Source organism: Paramisgurnus dabryanus, chromosome 19 (genome assembly GCF_030506205.2).
Source record: "Paramisgurnus dabryanus chromosome 19, PD_genome_1.1, whole genome shotgun sequence".
In the NCBI taxonomy this organism is placed as follows: Eukaryota; Metazoa; Chordata; class Actinopteri; order Cypriniformes; family Cobitidae; genus Paramisgurnus; species Paramisgurnus dabryanus.
The window spans coordinates 16198268-16224942 of NC_133355.1; the positions used below are offsets into that span (position 1 = coordinate 16198268).

The window sequence follows — 26675 nt, forward strand, 5'->3', positions numbered from 1 at the left end:
GAGGTCATTTGGTTGCGTTAGCATCCAGCCTCGTTTCACATGATGTTAAAAAGCACAGGTGTGTGCTTGGCATCAAGCATCGTTGTGATCATGGCTAGTTTAACTTCTGCGCGCTCGCCTACATTTTTTTTCTCCGACTGTATGTGTTTTGCGCAGGCGCCGCACACATGTGCATGATCTTGCTTTTTCAACAATCGTTAAGTTTTATGACATCTTCCTTACAACTTGGGCAGAGTATCCGTTAACCCCGCCCCCTCTCTCTTTCAGTCCGCTGCGAGTTTTATTTCTACGCCTACTTTTCTATATCCAGTCAATTCACAGATCAAAACTATGCCTACTTGTTGTTTGGCAAGTTGTGAGGTTCACTTTCAGGTCCAACTAAATTCAGTTTAAGCTGATAATTGTCAGCTATACTGGCGTTTTCTCATCTGCTGCTATTAAACCTAGCAATTTTGTTGAATTCTTTTCCACTCATTCTTCCATAAGGGAGGCGTGTTCCTGCGTTTTCACATGGTAAAGTGACGTCGATGCATACCCTCTATTGCTTAATCCAGATTTGCTATGTAAAGTTTGGATGTTCAGGTAAACACAGGAATGTTTGCGTTTTGAGGAAATCAGGCCTATTAGTGGTTTATTTATCAGATTTTATCAGAGAAAATCACGTTACATCCTCTTAAGTCTCTCTTTATGCTTGGTTCGTAGAATAATCACACTTTTGGTTAAAGTGAAAGGTCTATTTCTTGTTTGTTCTTTCCTGTGTAGCTCTTAACATTTAAGTTCATATTGTGTGCTCAATTGCTTTTCTGCTGATTTTGATGGTGCCTTTGTCCTTGGCTAATAGGCCTCTTGGTAGCTTATGGAGACAGTGATAATTTTAGGGCTGACAGTGGCTCTTTCTTCTCTGTGGCATTGGATGAATTTTTCTGACACTCAGACGTCATGTGGTTAGCATCGGGGAGTTACATTTTCTGTCTGCACAAGCTGGATCGTCACCATGTATAGCCTCTGTTTCTCCTTCTATGTCTCGGCTGTGTCACAGTCGCTTGATTTATCCAGATTTTCTATCTCTCCGTCTGCCTATCATCTTTTTCAGTTTCTGGTTCAGCCCTTCTGTCTGTCTCCATGAGTGGTAGGAAAAGGTCGTATTGACCTACATTTACTAGGATGGGAATGGCGGACTCGCTGCCCCTTCTGTATCAAGGCACGGCACACGAAGATCCCACTTATTGAACCGCAGTGAGGGAGAGACGCCAAGATCGCTTCCGACAGTAAATCACAGAGGCTGACGGTGGATCTTCCTGATTGCAAATGAGAGACAGACAAAGGGAGTAAATGTGATGTTAGGACAGAAGTTAGTAAGTGTGATGAAATATTCTTTTTTGGATTACACTTAAATATTTTACAGTCTATTGGTCATTATGGCAAGAAACTTTGAAAACAGTTGTGGTTTAGACCTGCTGGCGTATTAAAGGATCCCTAAAAAAGCAGACCTGAAACCTATTTCTGTTTAAAAATACCCCTGACAAGTGACCTAGTTCGATAATAATACGCAAAGCCATTTTCTGTACCATGAAGTGGAAGAAGTATTTTGAGGACTGAGTCATTGTCATCCACCCTACACTATAAAATTTACTCAAAGCAGCTGGTTTAAAGTGGCTTTCATGTGCCACTGCAAGACTCAAATACACATTTGCTACCTCTTTAAGATTGTTATAGAAAGTGCATTAGTATTTTGTCATACCCAGGGGTTAAATTGGGCCGGGGCCATCCCGGGCTGAGCCCAGGCACATAGGCTGGCGGTCTCGCTCTGCTCAGCGCCAGTGTGCAAGTATGTTGATGCGTGTGCACAGAATAATCTATTTTCATTCATTTCTATTGAAGGAGGTTCACAAATGCTCCCAAAGTTGACCAGATTATGTCAGGGCTCCCGTTATGTGAAGAGTAAGTTTATGTTGAATTTACATTTTTTTGCAAGTTGTTAAGATTTAAGATTAAATGTACTTTGCTCTTTCACTGGGATTAAGTTCCTACTCAGAACTTTGAGAACTTGACTCAAAGCTATGTTGTGACAGAAAGTATGTGAAAGTGGTTTTGGGTTTTTGCTTTCGTCATGTTGGCCTAGTTCCTCAGTCAGCCAACGGCTCCAGCACAAGACCCTGAAGATTTATCCCAGTGCCCGGGGTCAGCTGCTCGGGTGTTAATGTTCTCCTCTCATTTCTGCTTTAAGTCCAGTCACTATTACTCACTGTAGCTTGGTTGTGCTCCATTGTTGAGTTAACCGTTGTGTGCTAGTCAATGTTTAGTCTGTTTTTCAAAAAATAAGTGGAAACGGTCTCTTCAGGAGCCACTGCTATGATGCATAGTTGACATTTCAGAAGCAGGGTTCCCGCAGAAAATGTGTTAGTTAAGGTGGTAGGGTTGGACTGGTGGGCGGGGCCGAGGGCGTGGCAATCAAAGGGGCGTGGTGTATGCGTCATGATGAAAATTTTAATATTTTTATAAAATAAATAAGTAAAATATTTATTTTTAAAACACTCAAATAAAACTTAATTTTGAAGAAACTATGACAAAAAATGAACACATACTAGATTATTAATGAATTAAATGTTTTTACCTTTAACGGGAATAGCTACGTGATGAAGTGAAACTAAAGGGTTAATAAACACAAACTAAAGCAGATGTTGAAGAATGTCTGGCGAACGATGATAGATAGCGCAAAATTGTAAAAACTGATTATTTCCCACTATTAATTACATTATCTTAAAGGAGTGTAACTGTAGCATGTAAATAATGCACATAAATAATGTGCTTAAAGGCGCTCAGCAATTATCTAATCAACAGGCATGTGAAACCCTAGCAGGTTGCTTAAACAACAAAATCACCATACTTACTTTAAATTTGCAAGAATTATAGACTAATACAATAACAGGCTTAAAAATAACCCCAAAACATTAGTCCACTTACAGTTCTCACGGACGTGCGTTTTATCAACTGGCTGTCCTCCAGACATCATGGACCACGTCTTATTTCATTTTGGCCGTGTGGTGCGTGTCCCCGCTCACGGTGTGATGCGCGTACGCGTTATTCTTCTAAATGCACTTGACAGCCTTTTGTGCATCTTTTTTTTTTTTTGAGCGACCTAGTTAAGGCGGTAGGGTTTCCAAGCTTAGGCGGACCGCCTTAACTGAAATATGCTGTGGGAAACCCTGAGAAGATTGTTCATGAACCTTTTATATTGGAAGGAAATCTTTAAAAAATTCTTTTTGATTCTTTTTAATGATTCTTAATGATTGGATTCCGCCAAATTGTATATGGCCATAGTTTATAAAGTTTGAAATACAAAGGTTTTCCTACAAATGACATCAATTGGCTGAAAAAAGAAAAGCCATATAGACCTAGGGTGACTTGGGAATGAGTCAAATTTGGGGTAATTTTCATTTTGAGTTGAACTATTCCTTGAGAACACGTTTTACAATACATTAGTCATTTTTGGTTTACTTTGTCGCCTATGACTGAAAGTAATGACTTGGATTTAGTGACTGTGCTGTAACTGAAGGGTGACTAGATGATTGAGAACCTGTTCATAAGAATCATTTGTTTGTGAATCAGACTACACTGGCTGCATTGTATGGTTAATGCATGTTATGCTTGAACTATCACCATTGTGTTGCTAGACTCCCTACCCAAGGTTGTTGCGTGTGGCCCATCCCTCTGAAAAATGTTTTTAGTGTTTAGACAGACTTATAGTGAAAAATGCTAGGTGAGGACATTCCCAAGTGACATTTTTGAATGGGTAGTCCTACAAAGAAACGCGTTGAAAAGCTGTGCATTATTTATGGGTAAACCTGGAGCATATAGTCAGAATAAAGTAATGAGATCTTTCTCCTGCTAGCTAAATATAGTATTCATTTGCAACTCTAATAAAGTAAGATGTGATTTAGAGCAATCATTGGAGTGAACTGACAACGTGTTGACCTGCATAATGATGCGAGTGAGTTTTTCTTCTTCTTTTTCTGTTGATCTCCTGGGGCTCGTTTTAAAACGATGCTATAATGAGCTCTAATATAATAGCAGACACTTGATCTCAAAGCAGAAGTCTGTTTTGGGGGAAGTTTGTGAGTGCCCGATTGAAGGCCTGAATGAATCATGCAGAAAGCCTGTCTGAAATCCATAAAGCTTGGTACGTCCTCATTATTTAAACATGAGTTGGGTTCCTGTCTTTAAGAGCATTATGCCTGTTGTCAGTAAATGGTGTGTGGAAATCCTAATTATTTGGGTTTTTGTGAGGTACTCTGAACCCAAACATTAACAAGTTTGTTTTTCACCTTTCATTTCAGGTCAAGGCATAAGTAAGACACTAGATGAGGAGTAGTTAGACAAGGAGAGCAAGACAGGAAAGAAATGGAGACTGTCAAAATAGATCAGAGAATGAGAGCAGGGGGATGGGGAGATCTCTGTCTCTCCTTGTGTCCTGGTTTTGTTTGATTGATTCCAATGTTTTTGTTCTTTTTCACTTTTTTTCTTAATTTTACATTTTGTCACCCACACTCTCCCATTGGTATGGCCTTCCCTGATCAGTAGATACAATAATGATATGGATGTTTACTTGTACTGTAGTTGCAAGCATAACCATAGGTGGCCTCTAATAAGGTGATCGCAGGTTTGTCTTTGCCAACTTGGTTTGGCCTACTAACTATTGCACACTCAGAGCTTTATTTTCCCCTATTTTTTTATTTATAGGGGTAATAAAATAGGCCAAACTTTATATTTTAATAAATTACTTAGTTTGGAATGGAATTAATTGGCCTTATCCAAAAGCAGAAAAATGCTGGCAAAGCTGTTTTTAAGCCAGTATAGATGAGTCCTTGTACATCTTACCCTCATTGCAGGCTGATTTATGCTGGTGTACTCTTTAACGCTGGCTGGACCAATAATATGACTTATCATGCACTACACACGTTTTATTCCGATTTTTATTTCTCTAGTCATTAAGAGAATTCACATTGTCTTTACCAATTTAAACCTTGATGGTCCTCGAATTTTACATATATTGAATAAAATTCAGTTTGTGTGTGGGAGAAGAACGTATGTCTGGAGGAAATGCGGACCGGGAAGTAAATCTGAGCGAAACACCCCCCCCCCCCATTATCATTATTATCATGAAATAGGTTTGAAGAACAGCAATATAAATATATGCACCGTCTGGCTTTTGGATGTAGTGGCATTTCAACGTAATTCATTGAGAAGCTTTGCAAGCATCATCAGTCGATCGATTGGAGCATCCCTAATTCATTGTTTTTTGTGCTTCAGCCTTGTATTGTAAGGACAACTTGGCAGCAGGCAAGTTTTTTTTTTTTTGCTAATGTAACACTTCATTCAAATTCCACTCAGGCTGCTTTATATTCACTAGTCAACATTTGAAGTCAAGCAAAACTTTGTGGAATTTTTTTGACAATACCCATCTTTGTGTACGGACAACTTGGATTAACTTTTTTTCATCCGGTTCACATGTTGTCTGTTGTGTAGTGCTGCCACTAACGACTAATTTTCTAACGACTAATCTTTCGACTAATTTTTCGAATAGTCGACTATTCTAAACGACTAATTAAAAAAACTCAAGTGTTTGTTATTTCATTGTCCATTTTATTTTGAACTTACCGGTGTCATAAACAATATGAATAACTTAAATGTTACCAAATAAAAAATTACAATGTAAACAATATAAATAATAATAAAAACTTCCAGTGCAAAGTAGATGCATAACAGAAATATGAAATGTTTCACTTCTACTCTTTGATCTTATATTGCATTTTAACACAACTGAATGCTATTTTACATATTATCTGTTCTGTTGTAGCCTATAAAATAGTGCCTAAACATGACCCATCACCTCGTTTTTTATCCAACCAGCTGTTCCTTTAACTGCTGCTAAAATCCTGATTTAGATATGCAAAAATCACCATACATTTACATTGTAGCTTTACTGCTGTTGCTCTTCTCATAATTGTTGTTGTGTTTTGAGCCATTTCTTGATTTTAAATGCGAGTGATATAGCGCAGACAATTCGGTGCAAATTCAGAAATATAAGAGAATACACTGTTGTTGTTACATAGACTACAGAACACGGCATACAGCATCATAGGGAGGGAGAAAGCTCGCACACAGACTCACACTACTGCTAATCTTTCTTCAAGTCATGTTAACTCGATCAGTCGTCTTTGTCAGAGACATCTGTGAATGTTGACGTTTACGCAAAAAAGAAGGTCATTAAAAACACTGCCACCTTTTCACTGTCACGTAAGAGAGAGGCGCGCGCTGTTGAGGCGCTGCAAGCAACATGAGTGAGAGAGAGAGAGAGAGAGAGAGAGAGAGAGAGAGAGAGAGAGAGAGAGAGAGAGAGAGAGAGACGCGCTGAACACTCGCAACAATGAATTGAGCCGTTTAAAATAGTAAAATAAAAATGTAAATGGGAATCATGAAAAATCTATTTGTTGCGTCCAGTGTTGATTCCGTGGCGGAATCACGAGCAAACACTGATAGCCTTTAACATCCAAATACAGAGTCATTGTACTTCTCAAAAGAGTTAATAAAACAGTACTGACTAGCTCGCCGTTTCATTAATAATCATATAACAGTTACTTACGTTGTCCTATTCTCTGTGGGTGTATCGTCAATAACTCCCGAGTGTTTTCGTTTGAGATGCTCGTGCATTGTTGTTGTGCTCCCGTGATAAGCCGGCGACGTTTGGCACGGTGTAACAGACCACTCTTTTATCACAACTTGGCTTAAAATACTTTCATACTTCGGAAGCTTTCCGACTCATAATTCCATAGACTGACCTGCCACCGCCAATTTTTCAAAATTAAAGCAGTGAGTGAAGGCAGGGGGAGAGGGAAGAAAGATGATAGCGTAGCAGATTAACCAGCAGGGCGCGCACAGCGCACAGACTGGTGTGGAGGTGAATTACATTGAGCCATTTGAGACAGGAGACAGAATTACAGTGGGCCGTTTGAGATGGAAAAAAATAAATATGCGACTCCTCGACTAAAAAAATTGCCGTCGACAAATTTTCATCGTCGATTACGTCGACTACGTCGACTATTCGCGGCAGCACTACTGTTGTGCGTTTACTCTCAGACTTAAACTAAGGTTAGCGAGTGCAAGAACAATAACCTTTATTTCAAAGTCCAACTTGTTTGCTTAATAACTAGAGCTTTGAATCCACATTTAAAGTAGGATTGTAGAATAGACTTACTTATAAATCTTAAACCCAATTCACACAGAACTTTGGTCACGGAGTTTTGGCTTCTGTGTGAACACAAAAACGTTCCGTAAATGATCTGAGATCGCTCTCATAAAGAGGACCTTGTAAAATTGCCATAACATTTACAGAACACATCCTGTGTGTGAACAAGAGGCAAAAACTATGCCGTAAAGGGACATGCCGTAGTAAGGACGTGCGCGTCGTCGCAGCAAGACTTCTGGTTCAGCTGTTTGACAAATGGATTTAAACGCAGATCAACATTCACGATGAGAAATATCGGCAAACTGGATTGAAGCAGAGATCAGGGAGCTTGTTACTTTCCTCGCTGAAGCTGAGATCAGTCCCCAGCATGACCTTGTTTATGATCTTGTCAAAATGCACGTGCGTGGTTTCTCGAAAGAGAAAAAACAGATAATTACCAAACTTCAAACCTACCAAGTGCAGGACTTTAAATACGTCACGCGTCTTTACGGGATATTTACGGTATGTGTGTGGTGGGGATTCATTCATTCCGTAAAATCATTAGCAGTGTGAATGAACCAAAAATCAAACATCCCGGACAAATCCTGGACGCATTTTCCGTGTATGTGGCCAAAATAAATTTTTTTTATTTGTATAATTTGTAATTACTTGAGGAATTCTGTCTTTCCAATTGGGGCCTAATGTTTGGTCCATGTGGCTCCCCAGTAGTGAAATGTTTTTTGTGAAAGCACTTTATTGCAATCACCACAAACTACATTTTGAAATCTGAAGTCAGAGATCATACAAAGACTTGTCAGGCATGAGCATAGCCTTCATAAAATCAGACATTAAGACCTGAAAGCATCTTTCAGGTCTGGTGCTTGAGTTTACACCATAGGGAAATGTGTCATTTGATTTGTGATGGAGATCAGAACATTTTCTTGTGTTGGTATTGGCTCAGATCTGCTTCCCGGACAGCTTATTATAGATCAGAGTAGCTAAAACTACCAAATGAAGCTATAAAGCATACTGTGCTTGTTGTTTGTTCACAGAAACCTATTTAGGCCTTTATGATGCAGCATGTGGTGATGACAGGTCTCAAACACATGATTCATATACAAGTCTGATCGATGACTATCTGCTTAGAATGGTGCCTGATCACAACGAGTGGGCTTGTTTTAATTTGTGGGGCTAGAAAGTGGCAGAGCTCTGGGTCGCAGGAAAGACACGTGGGCCTGAATCATGGGCCGCTCATTTCTTTTGTTCTCCCTTGGCTCAGAATAGAGGGGCTTTTGGATCTGACTAAAGTTCTAGACATTTATCAGGCTCTCAAACACATGCGCACTGACGCACACGTTCGCTGATAAAGTGCTCGACCTTGTTTGTGTATTTGCTTTGTATGTCCTGTGAATGCGAATAGTTGTATTGTGTGAGGCGCTGTACGTCACATGCCCATTTCCTGCCTGGTCACACCAAAAGGAAAGAAGTGACCTCACAACAACCCCAAACTCAACCCTCTGTGCTTTTTCGCATTGCCATATGTTTAGTGGCTGGGCGAAATTTAAGTCTTTAAATTGCGCTTAGCAATATGCAGTCGGCCTATTTGTCTGCTTTGAGCTACCGAACAGTTTTGCGGTTGTCTCCTAAGAGTGAAGGGATGAGGGCTCTTTGCTGGGGATTTGGACCGAAAGTGGAAAAATATTTTTTCCAAGAGTGGATTTGAACCAGGCCTTTTCCACTGCGTCCACTAAGCTTATGTTTCCTTATTTGGACTGGAATAGTAAGCTTGATCTTAGCAGACTTGTAATCGGTTGCCTTTGTTTTTTTTTTACGCATCGGGCTGTGCGTGTTTGTGTAATTTTTGGCAGGTTTCTGTGTTTTCAAACGCGAGTGCACTAATGAAATGAACGATTCATCTTAATAAATCACCCATTCAGCAACCGGTCTTATACGTAAAACGTCTCGTGCGTACATAAACTGTTCTGTAACATTTTTCGGAATGTGAATTTGATTTAGGAGAGGCATGTCATGTGGTGTAAGTACTCATGTAAGCGTTAAACACGCTAAGTCTCGCACTTGTGAGTAACCGTGTCAGGCATGCGCTTGGCATCACAACTATGTCCTGAGTGTTTATATTTGGTCCCTGGTCTCTCTTAGTCAAACGTTACCTCTGTTCTCTCCAATTTCAGAGGGGGACATCAAAGACAAATGTAGTAGATGTCATTTAAAGATTTTATTATAAATAATGCTTATATTTTTGTACGGTTCATTCACAGTGTTGTGTGTCTGAACTTGAAAGCGGTTGTAAGAGGAACAGAAAGGGCATACTTTGCCTCAGATCCTCTTTGTGATCAGACAGATCCTTTTCTGTCAACAAGTCTCCTATAACCCTCCCCCTGCCAGCCAGCCCACCACACGGATGCACTCTGTTACAACCCAGATGTTCAAACCCGGCATGCATACAAACATATAGACCTTTCCAGGAAGAGCATTGTTAACATACCTGTTGAGAAATGTACTGCAAAGTCTGTCTATTGTTGCATGTAATTGCACTCCCCGTTAAAGGTGAAGCATGGAAATTGTCTGCCGCTAGCATCACCCAATGTAATTGCAAAAAGATTTTTTTATGCATTTTCCAAATCCTTTATTGATTGGACACATCAATAGTTTACTTGCAACTGTGTTGCGAGATAATACTGAAAGATTTGTAGAAACCACATACTTCACTTTCAAACCACAGACAAAAGATGCAATAACACAATGGGATATTTTCAGACAAAAGCTGCATGGCGTCACTTGTAACATGTGATATAAGCAGCGTTAAGTGGCCTGTCCTTGTTCGATACCTGCTAAGACAGTCAAGCAGTGGATTTTGCCTGGCAGGTGGAAAGTGTAGCTTTACGTCTTGTTCAGTCTTACTGCACACCCACTCTTTTTTTCATCCTGCTCACTCACACGCTCCATATTTTGCCTGTATGCGTGTGTCTACATGCAAAATGTCCCACTAACCCCCTGCTTTTTGCCTCCTTATAAAAACAGAAGCACCCACTGTTCCCCCTAGATGGCCACTGAATGCTATGCATTTAGTTCAGAGGTCAATGCTTCAGCTGGATTAGTCTGGTGACTGGTGACCAGACTCTAAGCTTAACCTCAATGTTTTTGGGTCACTGGAGCAGGTCCTCGTGGAGCTAAAAGAGTTGACATGTTTTTAGACTTTGGTTTGGTATCCTGTTAATATGCATGAAATCTTCAATTGAAGGAGATGCAAAGGACATGAAGATATGGCATGAGATAAGTGTTTCCCATACATTCATTTATTGATAGGAGCATTGTAGCTTAAAGGTATAGCGGAAGATTTTCCAAATTTTATGAAATTGAAATTTTTGGGGCTAGAGGGAATGGCGGTTTATTCGGTTACCGTCAAATAAAATGTCAGACATGACAGTTTTTTCTATGCGGGGAAATGTAAATAAGTGGGCGTGGCCAACTCTGCACTCCCCCATCTTAGACTGAGTATAGACAGAGCGCAGCGCATCATAACCTGAAAACCACGCCCACCGAGGGGGAAAACAATCCAATTGTCTCCATTGACTTTGTATTGCGAGAGGCCGCCTCCTTGTCATTTCTGGCTTATACCAAAAAACAGAATAATGCCTAAAAGCTGCTGTGTGACAATATGTACAGCTAACAAGCCAAAGAAATAAGTTTTAATAAGCTGTTGAGCCGTAAAACCCAGCTTTGAGGAGAAAAAAGTGGATCGCCGACTACGTTTCCCCCTAGTTGACGCAGTTCTACTAATAGAAGTACTATGAAAAGTTGCCTGTTTCCAGCTTGTAAAAACTTATTTCTGGGTTCTTTGGCTTGTTAGCTGTACATATTGTCACACAGCAGCTTTTAGGCATTATTCTGTTTTTGTTATAAGCCAGAAATGACAAGAAGGCGGCTTCTCGCAATACAAAGTCAATGGAGATGGTTGGATTGTTTTCCCCCCGGTTGGCGTGGTTTTCAAATTTTTGCATAACTGCGCTCTGTCTCTATGACAGAGAATCGTGAACTCCTTTTTAAATATATAAACATACAATATATGAAATAAAAGAACAGACCCTCTGCTTTCAAACAAAAGAATCTGTTTAATCCTACCTTCATGTGTTCTGTTTTTATCACCTCTCAAATATGTGAAGGTTTCATCAAAAACACCAAATTTTGAGCAAAAAGCTGAGATAATTCAATTTTTGTGAGGGACTTTTGATAGAGATCAGATGCAGAGCGATCTTTAAAACATACACGGACATACAGCTGTTTACCCTAGGGCAATATATATACGTTTTCATAAGTTGCGGACACCTGGGGGATAATAGCGGTATTGCAGATTGACGAGATAACTCGTCAATGGCGGGGAAAGAGTTAAGCAAGCTAAGACAAAAACGCATGCGCAGATGGAGCGATGTAGTGTGATGTGCCATTTGCTCATATTACAAACATATTTGATCACAAAGACAAGAAAGAGACGCAACGGTTAGGAATGTAAAGAGCGACAAGACCACCTTAAAACCTGTCATATTTATTATCTCTATTTCTAAGGATCTCATATACAGATATTTTCCCTGTCTGGTTTGTGCATATTCATTCTTAATTTTAATGTACTGTATAAATACAAAATACAATGCATACCATATCTTCAATAGCCTACAAAATAACTGATTTAAAAACAAGATTCTGTCTATCAAGACTTTTTCATTTTAACACTAACTTTAACTTATTATATTTGTAAAATTGTGGTCAGCATTTAGGTACTAAAAGCTAAATAGTTAGTGGGAAATTTCTGCAAATTTGTATATTCAGGGTTCACATGGGTCCTTGACATCCTTGAAAGTTTGTGAATCTGGGTGAAAAAATTCAAGTCGCTGGGAAGTTTTTGAAAATGTACATACCGGTATATAGATACAGGTCATTGAAAGTGCTTAAATCTATTTTATTCAAGAAGTTTTCTGGAAAAAAAAAACATATTACTCCCTGTGCAGTGTAAGATAATATCATAAAAATTCTAGACTTTTTAAAGGCAGGATAGGCAGGAATTATCTAAAAAAAACTTTTTTACAAATTTGTTTAAACTGTCTTTATATGCCAATACATTAGTAAAATGTAAGTACTCTGAAAAAGAGAGTATAAAAATCGAGTGTCTGTAAACCTCTCACCAGTGTTTTAACCCTCGTGTGGTGTTCATATTTCTGTTACTTAGAAAATGTTTGTGGGTCTAGTGGACCCGCTGTATTATTCGTATCTTTAAACCAATGCAGTCATACAAATTTATGTAATATTGTTTACAGATGATTACTTTAGCCTTATTGCAAGTAATATAGACAGAATTTTTGGTTAATGTTTGTCATTGACCACTGGTAGAGGACTATTTATAGATAAAAGTGCTATTAGTTTTTGGGATAATATGAAATAAGAGAAGAAAATTCTATTCTCCTCCAGATGTTTTTCTAAAATAAGTATTTTCAGCACTTTTTCATCTCAAATAAGTTTTTCATCACTTTTATGTTTAATTCTTTGAACTTAGTTTGAAATTGTACACATTTGTGTCCGTCTACACAGCACAGGCCCCATCTGAAAAGATGCGGTATCATAACACATCATCCACACTGAACACATAATCTGTTCATGACAGCCTGCACAACACATAAGAAGCAGATTTTTACTGTGTAGCTGTGTTGCATGTGCATTTCTTGTGTTTTATAGACGTATACTGTGTCTTCCTGTCCATGTTATGTCCACACACACTGCAGTACAATGTGTTGCTATTGGCTACAACCTAAAATTATGAAAATGCTTGGATATGAAATTTTACTTTCTCTATTTCTCACTCTCTCTCACACACTCATACACACACACACACACACACACACACACACACACACACACACACACACACACACACACACACACACACACCATAGGTTTTGTGGTAAACTCATGGTTTTACAAATGGTAATCAATACACCAATTTACCATGATTACTACACTTTTACTATAATACAACCATGGTTATTTTTTGTAAGGGATATAATGGTAAAATGTAGAATGGTTCCTGTTAGACAAAAGGTAAAGTTTTTGGGACAGTGGGGGCAGACAAGTGTTCATGCTTGATATATAACATGTTGTATCCTTGCGCTGTTACAGCAAGTGCAGAAGGACAAAACTCTGACATGCATCCATCACATATGTACAGACATATATACAAACACCCTTTTTTTTACACTCTTATTACCCCCGGGTCCAGTGGACCCGAACACCACATATGTAATATAAATGTGTAGGGGGTTGTACGGTGTTCAGTCATTATAAAGTTGATTATTTTTATGTTCTTTATAGAAGATGAGCCAAGGCCAATGAATCTGAGGTTGAAACAACAATTAATTGCATAATTTTTCTTTTGGTAAACATTAAAAACGGGTCCCACAGACCCGAACACCACACAAGGGTTAAACACAGCTCATTTTTCCATTCACTCCACCCCCTCCCTTCTGGGTTTCGTCTAAAGCCACGCCCCCAAAACACATGAACGCGCGTCGCTGACTGGCTCTGCTGGGAGCGCGGTGCATGTAGTAACATCATGTCACTATCACATGTAATAATAATACCAGGGCCGGAGCTAGCTATAGGCAGAGTAGGCAAATGCCTAGGGCCTCAAGCTTGGAAGGGGGCCTCCATAACTGCTAAGTCCATGTGCGCTGGTCCAACAATCACTACTGATAGCATTAAATAAAGTTTTAAGGTGAGTTCAACTTTATGCGGCGCCGCCATTGCAAGAATTAAGTTTGTATTTAAAGTCGAACAGAAAACAAAACTGGCGTTACCTAAAGTAAACTGTCTGTATATCTTGTAAGTCCTCTACACTTTATTTTAGTTTTCAAAACATGAAAGTAGTTTGTTTGTTTAACTTCCAGTGGCAGCTGATTTGTATGGATATTTGAGGTAGTTTATAAAAAGGTATTGCAATAGTCTGATAGATAACTTTATACTGTATATTGGTTAAGTATGAGGGAATTTCTTCTTTATACCAAGTTAAAATAAAAAACAATAAAAGTTTTCTAGGAGGTGTTCACCTGTAATTTTTTTACGGTTAGGGTTTTTGCAATGTATTGTTGTCTTTTTAATTTTACTATTTGGAGAAAGCAAAACTGTTATCCTGTGTTGTCCCAAAAAGGTGGTAAATGTGACTGCCTTAAAATTTTTAACACATGTGGTTTTGCATGATTTCTAATTACATTTTAGCATAAAGTTAATCAATTTGTTGATAAAACTTTATTAAAAGTAATGGGGAAAACATGTTTATTAGTAGTGCTCATCTGATTTCTCACGCAGTAGAAAAACACGTTCTCACATTATTCTGAAAATTAGAGGGGTGTGAGGGGCCTCCAACATAAATTTTGCCTAGGGCCTCCAGAACCGGCCCTGAATAATACACCTAACTTTATCACTATGAATATAAACAAATAGGATGGCTTTTAGTACTCACTATTAAGCCAGTGTTTTGCATGGAAGAGTTTCCGTGATGAAAGCATTGTTGACTCTGATGAGGACTAAACTCCGGAGACAATACCACTACCACATCGTCGACTCGAGGAAAAGCCACGCGATATTTACTCTTGTTTGATTGCTTCGTTTATTCCTTTGTTTGCCTTCGCTGACTGCATATGCAGGTACTGTGAGTCTTGAATGCACTTTCTCTGCCATACTTTTGCTCTACCTAGAGTGCCTCGTGCACGTTCAAATCAATTGGGTGTGTGCTAGAGATGCGCGGTTGGCGGTTACAGCCGCGGATAAACCGCGGATCGGGCGGATGACGTGACGAAAAATAATATTTTAATTAAATTCGGGCGGGTGGCGGATCGACTGCTTGTTAGCTGTGTCCTTCTAAGCATGCAACCTTAAAAGGTGAGCACTCTGTCTTTCAGGGTGGCAGCCTCAGAAGTTCTCAAAGAGAACTGAAATGAGACGGTCTAGCCTTCTGAGGACCCATAATCTGCGTCACCTGTTGCACGCGCCCCCAGTAGCCCCCACCGCGCCTGTCAGCAGAAAACAGCGGACACATTTCTGACTTATTAAAATAAATATGTAATCAAAAATATTAATTTATTTTAGAAAATATGACACATTGATGTAGATTAAACTATTCAACAGTATATCAAATAATCAACCTTATGTTGCAAATATACGCAACATAAACAGAATAATATTAACACAAAACATAACTTATAATACTAAAACAGTGACAAGAAAAAGTTTTCTAATACACTTTTATTTAATAAAGGTTTCAATTGTTTGGGATAGCCTCGGCATGTTAAGAATCCATTCGTTCTATCATTAACAGCGCAGAGAAATGCATTTTGACATAGCTCTTATCAACGCCGGCGAGGTACGTGGCAAACTCAAAGAATGAGAATTAAAAACAAAGGAAATAGAAGGTCAGAAAAGGTTTGCCTGGAATAAGTTTTACAAAGTGGTAAATCAGGATGACACCAGTGCAGACTATGTAATTTGTGCGTTTAATTTAGGCATTATTTATTTATTTATTTATTTTTGTCCCGTGTGCGCCAATCAGAGACTGAGTTCACTGCTAATATTCTAGAGCTTTCTAGTCTCGCGGCTGTCATCAGCAGCGTCTTGCATCGCCCAGTCAGCGGATGGCGGGCGGGTGCGGTTTTGAAAACTGGTCAGAAACTGTGCGGATGGATGGCGGACGGATGATGAGTTTTGTGATGCGGTTGCGGATGAAATAATAGCCCATCCGCGCATCTCTAGTGTGTGCATGTGTGGGCAGATTCCATAGCAACAGGGATGGTGCCTGGTCGCGTGAAAGAGTGATAGTCACGCAAGTCAATCATTTGTTTCGTCCTGAATGGAAAAATGAGCTGTGTTTAAAACAGTCGTGAGAGGTCTAAAGACACTCGATTTTTATACTCTCTTTTTCAGAGTACTTACATTTTAATTATGTATTGGTATATAAAGACAAATTGTAAAAAAGTTTTTTTAGATAATTCCTGCCTATCCTGCCTTTAAGCACACGTGCTAAACTGTTCACTTTAAATTCTTATATCTTCTGTATGTGAATGTTGATTCATACCAAAATTCTTTTTTGCATAGTTGTGTTTGACACATGAAAACGTCTCTGGTTACGCATGTAACTGTTGTTTCCTGTGAAGGGAACAAGACGCTGCGTCTCCCTTGCCATACTTCCTGCATCCCTGTAACACCGTCTTTGGCAATATTTCAGATAGCGATATACTTCCTGGCTCCCACATCACCCTGTCTTTGTTGTTAAGCCTCACCATTGGTTAAATTTGATATACACATTCAGACGCACTTACCCCTGGAGGCATCCCCAAAGTGTCACCACAGTGACGCAGCGCGAGTTTCCTCGAAAGGGAACTGTAACTATATTAGGTAACACGATGTAACCTTGCTCATGCTTGAAATGTGTCCCCACATTTAGTTCTTTAGTTAATGGACCTGAAAAAGTCCTTGAAAGGTCCTTGAATTTGAAGTTAACTAAGGTGTGGGAACCCTGTTTTTTCCAAAAACAATATAAACATAAATCTGAAAAACATGTATATCGTGAAATATACCTTTTACTGTAAAATAAAATGACTTAATCCATGAAATAGATTTTTGGTGATAACGCCCACCCCTAATACAGACACACTACTCACTTCGCCTTCTGCTTTTCACCTACTGTATATTATGAAAGTAGGGGATTTCAGACAGATGCTTCCAGAAAACCATGGTTAATTTGTGGTAACCGTGGTTCAATTGTAGTAATCATATTTGTATTTGTACTAACACCATGGTTTTCGTAAGGGTTCACTCAGCATACGCACATTAATTTTGATGCAAATGAAAATGAGTTTAATACTTTGAATATAATGATATTATCATATTGTGACATATATATCATTGATATATTTACAGATAGTTTTGACCAGTCTCACTCATTTCTTTCTTTTTTCTTCATAGATTGCGCAATTTCAAAAGGTGAGCCCAAAGGAGTCTCCAATCAAATAACAGGTAAATATCGGCTATCATGACACTTACCTTACAACCAATTGTTGGGTACGTGATTTATATCCTTGATTCTGATTTGCCAAAGAAACAACACGTTTTATCACAACCCACCCACAGAAACTTTTACTTTCAGCATATCATTGGCTGTTTGCTTTCACCTGTGCCCCTCTGTCTGGCGGTGTTTGCCTTTTTTGTTTGTTTTGTCTGAATATTATCATGAAAGGCCTGTTTGAGGGCACTTGTCTGTGATGTTTTGACTGGATGTCTCTTTCTGGGATCGAAACACTGCAAACATCATGTCTGCTGGATAAACATCCAACTGACAAAGCGTGTGACAATGTGTGTGTGTCCGCAGACTTACCAGTACGCTTGCTCATTAAAACTGAGGGGATTGAGCACAGTTGTTTTATCCTTGGCTTGAACCCTGAAACTGCAGAATAACTTCTGGCTAATTGTAGATCAGGCTTCATACTTAGTCCATTGTTCCCTGATGTAAACTCGATTATAGCGCTGTGTAGCATGTCCAGCTCGCCAGCCGCTCGGCTTTTGATAGCTTTCATGTGTCGTCACGCACTTGGGGGAACGGCCCGATATTCGCAGCTTAAGAAGTGCGTGATTTCTTTTGTTTAGCCTATATGATATATACAATATGATATTAATATAAACATAATCCTGGTGGCAGTATAATATAAGAATTATACACGAAATCGATGTAAACATCGGCAAAGTGGAGGTCTATAAAATACAGAATCTGGTGCTGTGTATAGATCATAAGTGCCCAAAACTTGTTGCTTGTGTGTTCATATCTTAATTTTTCTTCTTTTGAGAGGTGAATGAAATATTTTATACAGATGGAATATTGTCCGGCATGTGCTGCCTCTCTATGGATAGCTCAATGTAAAATGCTGCTTTCTTGCCCTCCAACCCCCCTGGTGGGTCACGCGACTGAAAACTATCAATTGGAAGCCCTGAAAGGGAGCATATGTTGTGTATCATACACATTCCTTACATGTCTGACATGACTTGAAGTCAGGAAATCTCTGCTCTGAGAGCCACAGAAATGTTGACAGTTCACACTTGTGGGGTTAAAATGTACCACATGTGCGCAATAGGGAGGAATCTGACCATTTTTTTAGTGCAAGGCATCCAACAGTTCGACGATGAACACTTTTATGACTATAAGGGAGGTTTTACAACCTTAAAGTATGCTTCTCCAAATATTCAGTCTATACTGTGGGTGTATATTTATATATGTTGTAGTATAATGTGTGTAGGGGTCTTACAAGGCCAGGCAATCTGTGCTTTTGGTCATTATCTCTTACTGTCAGAAGATGATCTGTGAATTTGTGGAAAGTTGATGTGTTTTGCTTAAGATATTGAACAAAGAGTGTTTTGGGGGCATAAAAGTACATTTCTTCATCTTATGTTTTTTTTTATTTCTGAGTTGAGTGTGTAAAGTCACCAAATCCAATCTTATATTATTAGCAGGTTGTTGTTCGCCGCACATTTGATCAAATTAGTCATCTGTAGGTTAGTAAGTTGGAAAATTCAAAGATGGAAAATAGCATAAGGTGCACAATATACATACTGCATAAACAGATAGGCTGGGTATAGCCTGGGTGTGTTTATAAGTGTAGGCCTTATTTATCTGGAGTAACAACAAAGATATCAGATGTTTTAATGGCATGTACAACCATCTAACTGTTTATACACCACACACATAGAATAGGTTTAAATTGATTTTAAAGGTGCAGTGTGTAACATTTATAAGGATCTCTTGACAGAAATGCAATATAATCGACATAATTATATTATCAGTGGTGTATAAAGACCTTACATAATGAACTGTTATGTGTTTATTATCTAAGAATGAGATGTTTTTATCTACATTCATCGCGGGTCCCCTTTCATGGAAGTCGCCATTTTGTGCCACCATGTTTTTACGGTAGCCCTAAACGGACAAACTGCGTTTTGGCACTACTGTATTTTGTCTTAAACCACAACATGTTTGTCCTATGGCAGCTACCGTAGCTCCTCTATGCGTTTCGATGAACGGTGGACTGAGCTGTTGGTTGCAATTCACAATCTCACTTCTAAATGCCGCTAAAATCTACACACTGCACCTTTAAAGTCGCAATGAAATTATAATGTAAAACTGAACTAAAATTTGTTTTGGAATATTGTTGTATTTTTTACAAATTAATTATCTTCATTATTTAAAAAAAATTATGTGCCCTCATAATTTTAATCAAAAACCTAAATCTTCTCCTCAAAACGATCTCTCTTTACTTCTGGTCATTTGGTATGGCAGGTGGGCGGGGTCTGGATAAAGATCGCAGCGATTAGCAATTAGCAACACGACCCAACTTTGAATGATCCAATCAATTCTCGATGGACAAATTTAAGTCCAGCCCTACCTTTATTTCATTTCAGAAGCCGTTTCACTCGAAAATACATTACCACAGGGGAAACTAAGACAATCGCTACTTTCGTTTCATGGCAACTTTAAAGGTTGCTTGTATCTTCATGATGATTAGCTAATAAAGCACCTGTGCATACGGTTGATTGGCTGATGAAGTGCCTGTCTCTTTGATTGTTGAATACAGCAGTGAGACTCAGCTGTTGCAATCCCTCATTTCCTCACCTCTCTCTGTCAACCAGTTTTTATACTTGAGCCTCTTGCATTCATGAATCAGTGCCAGAAAGTAACTGCTGTTCTTAAATATTTAATCCAAAATGGCTTCCAGCGACACTCTCATCCGCTCCTGTTGATAGGTTTGTGTTACAGTAGTTTCCTGATAAACCCATATCAGTTTCATAATAAGAAACAGACAGTGTTAAATTATATAAAAGGAGTATTATGTACTACGAATCTGTAGGCTATGAATCTCTTACAAACTGGGTGTTGCAGCTGTGATTTCTTTAAATAGACGCCATGACCCACCCCATCAAAGACTCTTTGCCCCTCTCAGTACCCATGAAGCACATGACCAACAGATACACAAACATGTGCTTGTGGGCTGTCCTGATAATCACACAGTCACAGGAGATCACTGTCCAAACAAGATAGACCTGAATGAATCAGAAAGTTTCAATGCTGAATAAGTTTGACTACAGAAGAAATATCTGGTTCTCTCTCTCTCTCCAATATTTACAAAATACTTTTTACTCTTAGTGGTAACAAAGGTTGTAAAAGTGGTTATTTAACATAACAAGTGAGCCAGACGTTATTGTGACGTGGATTTTACTTAACTCTTATCCTGCCATTGACGAGTTAACTCGTCAAGTAAGAGAAAACGCTTCCCTGCAAATGAGTTTTTTTCGGCAATCCATAATTCCGCTATTATCCATCAGGTGGCGCTCGTACCCAACTTATAAAAACAGGAAGTATCCCCTTAGTGCAAACAGTTCAAACTGGATGTATGTTTTGATCATCACTCTGAATCTGATCTCTATCAAAAGTCCTTCACAAAAATGTGATTATTTTTTAAGAAACTTACTCGTATTTGAGAGGTGATAAAAGAGAACAAATAAAGGTAGGATGAAACTTTTTGTTTGTTTGAAAGCAGAGGGTCTGTTTTTCATTTGATATATTGTATGTTTATATATTTAAATACAGGGTGCATGATTTTTGAAAAACACTTTGGAAAAGGGAGTCGGGCCGACTACCAAAAAACACTTGAAGCCAATCAGCAGTAAGGGGCGTGTCGACTAACCAACATTGTTGCCTGGGTTGTGTATGTGTGGGGCGGGTCTATCAAAAGAAGGTCCAGATTCTGTAGGGGTGTGTTTGTTTAGGTGATTTCAAAAGTCACCATTGGCTTTCACGTATCATGCACCCCACCTTTAAAGAAGGACATTTCCTGGAAGGCATTAAAAAAAAAATGCTGGCGCTGGCTGACAAATTAAAAAAAAATGCTGGGGGGCTAAAGAGTTAAGTTTACTTAACCCTCAAGTTGTTTCAAACCTGTATACATTTATTTGTTCTGTTTAATATAAAGAAAGATATTTTAGAAGATCTGGGGCACCATTCACTTCCATAGAATTATTCCTTCCTACTAGTGGTGTAACGGATTGCAGTTGATCCATGATCCGTACGGATCACGACCCACGGTTCGGCTCGCATGTGATTCGCGGTTTAATACGCAAATTTAAATAGGGAAAGTTTATAATTTGAAAGTGTTTCAAAGGTTTGCAAATGTTAACATTCAAGTGATTTTAAACAGTTTACCTGCAAAAAGGTGCTAAAATGAGCAGTTTACTGTACGCACAAACACACGTGCGGTTGAATGCGTCTGGTCCAGCTCGAGTCTAACATGATCATCCTTCAAAGATCAGAACTCTTGATGTGTAAACTTCAGAGAGTTGTGCTACTCTCTCTCATACTGTAGTGTATTAAAATACATTTGGCTAACAGAGCAATAAAAAACAACGTAACGTTTTTATGTGGGACACTGTTTATGCTGCGCTCTCTGTCTGTCTGTGTGCGTGCATTTAAGGGGACTCAGTAGTGCACACATAGACAGTCTGTGCATATTTGGTCTTAAAGAGACAGTAAGCTCAATTGACCTACTTAAGTCTGTGTCATTAATGTTAATCAAACAACCCAAGACAAAGAGAAAATCACTTCTGAAGCTTTTTAAATAATAATTAATTTATAATATAATAATTTAATTAATACATTAAATGCAGTGTTATTATTTAATTGATTTCTGTACCTATTGGTTTTAGACATTACTTAATGTTTTTTTATAAATGTTTGTAATTTCTTGATTTGTTATTAGATTTTTCCCATACTTCTTTTGCAGATCCGAAAAATTATCCGATCCGTGCCTCAAAAACCGTAATGTGATCCGAACCGTGAGTTTTGTGATCCGTTGCACCCCTACTTCCTACTATGGAAGTTAGTGGTGCTGGATCTGCTTGGTTACAAAAAAATGTAATATATATTCCTTTATATTCAGCAGAACAAAGACATTTATACAGGTTTGAAACAACTGGAGGGTTAGTAAATGTTTTTGGTGAACCATCACTTTAAAGGGGTAGTTTACCCAAAAACGAAAACTCTGTCATTGTTTACCCACCCTCATTTGATCCCTCATTGTCTTTCTTTGCTCTTTAGAATCCAAACACATTTTTTAGGATTTCTGTGGGAATGGATTGTGACCGGCTGTTCAAGCTTCAAAAGGACCCAAACGTGTTAAACAAATAAATGCACTCGACTCGTGGCATAAATCTATATAAGTGTCCTGAAGGCATACAAAGGGGTTTGGTTATTTAACGAAAGTCTTGACCTGTACCTCTCTTTCAGTGTATATTTTCTGTTGTTTAAGCAGTAAATGTCTCCAGGACACTTAAAATATATGAGACAAGTCAAGTAGGATTATTTATTTAACACTTTTGGGTCAATTATAAAGTTATTTTGTTTCATGCTTTCTATATTCTGTTAAATTGAGAAAAATAGAGGACTGTTATTATAACATGATGTGTCAGGTTCACTGGATTACAGTGTGTGCTGTTTCGGATTAGGGTTAAACTTTTTGGATTAAGGCTAAGTGTTGTGCTTTTTAACTCTGTTTAGTCTCCTCTTTTTTTGAATAGTAACGGCCATAATGTCAAACACTCTCCCTGCTTAACGGACACTTAGGAATTTCAGTAATGGAAAACATAGCCAGTCTGAGTCTAAAGGAGTCGAAGTCACTCTGCCTTTTTGTGATTGGCTTGGGCTTTTTTCCACAGTTTTCCGCATTATAATTATTTCAACCGAAAGTTGTTTAAAAGGTTTTTCGGTCCTTACTTCCTCCCCCAATCCTTATATGGGCACCAAACCGTTGCAACGTCAAGTCGTAGGGCATAATGATTTCCAGTTCTTTTAGTATTGGGCACCACATGGACATGATTATAAAAGGACACAGCAAGATTTGGGTGGGAGGTGATGTGGGAGAGCGACAGGCATTTATCATGCACATGGAGATGGGGGTGGAGGTGGCTTGAGAGACAAAATTAATGGAAGATTTGGGGAGGACGGCAGCAGAGAGATTTTGTAAGGCAGTGAGACTGAAGTGCTTTGTGTTTGGGGTGATCTGGTGCTCACACCTGATAAGGTTGTGTTGTAGGTCAGGAACTCCAATTTCTCAGCTGGCAAAATTTTGACTCTGATTGATGCACTTCACATACTGAGATCAAAAACTGAGTGCTAATCCTAGGGTCAGAAAAGAGGAGAAGCTTTGTAGTCATGTGGCCACCACCATGTAGAAACATGGTATTTATTATTAGGGTTTGTTGTGTTCACCATGGGTACATTTGGGGTAGTGTTTGTGATTCTAGTGTATAGAATTGCACAATAATGTTTTGCAGGCCACCGGACTCTCAGCGTATCCTGCTCCAAACTCATGCCACAAGGGGTTGAAACAAACAAAGCAATGTTTTGATAGCACCACTGTGTTTGCACTTTCCTGAGGAGTTGACTTACCGTATGAATAGCACTGCATATTAGGCTGTTTTTTTAAAAAGAAACTTTTTTTCAACTTGATCTCACAAGAATAACTGTGTATTTTTACGTAATGTGTGGTTGTACCTAGGGCTGTCACTTTTCGTTCGAAAATCGATTGCACAATCGATCGGACCAACCAAAAAAAGTTTCGAAAACGAAAATAGGCAATCGATTTTAACCAAATACGTACACTATTAATTTTAAAAGAATTAAACAGTTAAAAATATAGATGTAACATAACTCACAAACAAGCAGAAAAAGAAAATAAAGAATTACGAAAGTGCAGTAGGTGTGCGAAAGCTAGACAGAAAATACCCAGCATTTTTACGCACCTATAGTTTCTCGCTTTCAATCGCTGCATCTAGTGACTTGCAAAGAAAATGGAGGACAACGTCAATAAACCTGTGCAACACGAGAGAACGTCGAAATTGTGACCTTACAGGAGATGATGAGTTATGACAAGGAGCCACCCTTGCGAGCTGATAGCGACCCGCTTTTGTGATGGAAGATTGGCAGTACGAAATACCCCCACCTTGCGCAGCTGGCAACAAAGTACCCGAGTTTCCCTGGGACATCAGTGCGGTCGGAGTGCGTCTTCTCAACAGATGGACATATAGTGAATGAAAAGCGCTCTGCTCTTGACCCCTAAAATGTTGATCGACTTGTTTTCCTGACCAATAATTTGTAATGGCCCTAGCCTTTTTGCGCATTTCATTATGCCTGCCTAGTGCCGCCTAAGTGTCGGTTACGTTTAATAAAAAAATACACAGCATGTTCTCAACTTCAAGTAAGTCTATTTAAAGTTTCATTTTTGAACAGTTGTTTGAAATGGATCGAATCATTATTTAAAATAATTTTGAATTGCCTAAATCATAAAAGCAGCCGGTTGAAGCCTGCAGTAATGTTTTTCATTTATGGCAGCAGTCCACTCTGCATATTTTTTTTGAGAATGTTGCACTACTGTTGCTGTTTTTTATTCTGCACGAAACTTAATGACAATGAATAAGAAATATTGCTGACTTGTGTGTTTCAGGCGCTCTCTTTACATTTGTCTGTTATTTGGCTTTGAAAATGGAAACGTCTTTTAGACATGGAAAATCGACTTTACAATCGATTCAATGAACACTTATATATTAAAAATCGAAAATGATTTTTTCACAAAAGTGACAGCCCTAGTTGTACCACATATACATTTTCTAAGTTGTGGCTAATATATCAGCCGATATTATTTTCACCATCAGCATTGGACCCTTGCAGTCAGTCTTATTAGTGTTTTGTTCATTAAAGGGCTAGTTCACCCAAAAACTTTCTTCTGCTTAATACAAAAGAAGAAATTTTGATAAATGATGATAACCACACAGTTAAAGGTACCCAATGACTTTTATAGTAGGATAAACAAATAAGTCAGTGGATATGATCAGCTGTATGCTTACCATTATTTATCAATATATCTTCTTTTGTGTTCACAGAATAAGGAAACTCATACAGGTTTAGAAGATAAACATGTGAGTGAATAAATAATAATTACATTTTTTAGGTGAACTGTCCCTTTAAGAAAAACACATGCATCTGACAGACAGTAAAATAACAGATTCACAGCCTAGCGGTAGCTCTAGCAGGGAACACAAATCCCAGAACTAGGTCTTTTTTTTTAAATGTGTGTTATTTTCAAAAACTTTTAAACAAGGTGCTCAAGTCTACCAAACTTGAAACCCTGTTTTCCCAAAAATGCTGTGTCAGGTAATGTAGATAAAATACAAACTTTGCATGATCATGCATATTTTATGTATACTTTAAGGATGTATTACACAATTAATATCTTTTTAGTTTAATTGTGACCTGATCCAGCAAAATGAGTCACAGTGACCCAAATTTCAAAATTGAGATTTTGGTATCAATGGAAAGAGGATCATAAGCTTTCAAATGATATCATAGTCAAAGTCATACCTTGAATGGTTTTAAAGATATAGACATTTGAATTAAGGTTGTCTGTACTCTTTTTTCCAACTGAAAACCTGAGAAAAACACCTTTAAAGTTTTTTGCCCGTTTTTTGTAGATATCTTTCAATATCCATTGCATTTTTAAAGGGATAAACGATTTATTTTACAGCTTAATTTGACCAAAGACATTAATATAAATGCTATTACAGTAAACCAAGAAACAAGCTTATAAATCAAACAGAATGATGTTTATTGAAAATGTGAAGTGACAGAAACGTTTCTATGATGGTTGGGGTTTAGGGGAAGGGAATAGAACATTACGTCTATGGAATGTCCCCACAAAACATGGAAACCAGAATGTGTTGTGTGTGCGTGTGAGAGAAATTGAGAGAGGCAGAGAGACAAGCAAAAAGAAAACAAATAATGCTTGCCTATGTAATCATATCTTTGTGTAGGTTAGTTGACAATAACAGTGTAAACAATTCAAAAAGGAGTTAAATAGGAGAGGAGAGTGCTGCGAGACTGACAGGAGGATGGCTGGACCAGTCGCGTGCCCCGGGGTTTCCCATTGACAAATGATCAGCGTTTATGAAGATTTCTGATTGGCTCTAAAACAACGTGTAACACCATATTTGGAGAGATGGTGACGTTTCAGGGGATACCCGGGAAATGCTCGGGAAATGCTCGGAGGTGACGAGAGCATTTGAGAAAAGCAATTTCCAGCGAATTTAGTAAAACTGTTTCAAATTTAATAGTCATTTAAACACCTTTACTCAATTATTTGGACTACGAAACTTTGGGAGATTATTTTTAATGTCTGTTCTTTGAAATTAGGTAAAAATATTTTTTTTGATAATTTCATTGTTTTTCCACATTATCGGCTCATATCTTAAAATAAAACGTTGCGACTTCCGACTCATTTCGCCAGAGCGGGTCACAATTTAGTTA

At 38.5% G+C, this 26675-nt stretch overlaps 1 protein-coding gene across 6 annotated transcripts in view; it reads left to right on the forward strand.

The window, feature by feature from the left end:
• trioa (trio Rho guanine nucleotide exchange factor a) overlaps positions 1–26675 on the forward strand; it is a 108271-nt gene that overhangs the window by 3179 nt on the left and 78417 nt on the right. For all 6 annotated transcript variants that reach the window (XM_065291536.2, XM_065291513.2, XM_065291543.2 and 3 more), the window contains exon 2: positions 17246–17296. In XM_065291536.2, the coding sequence (XP_065147608.1) occupies positions 17246–17296 (51 nt within the window). The remainder of the gene's footprint in view (positions 1–17245; positions 17297–26675) is intronic.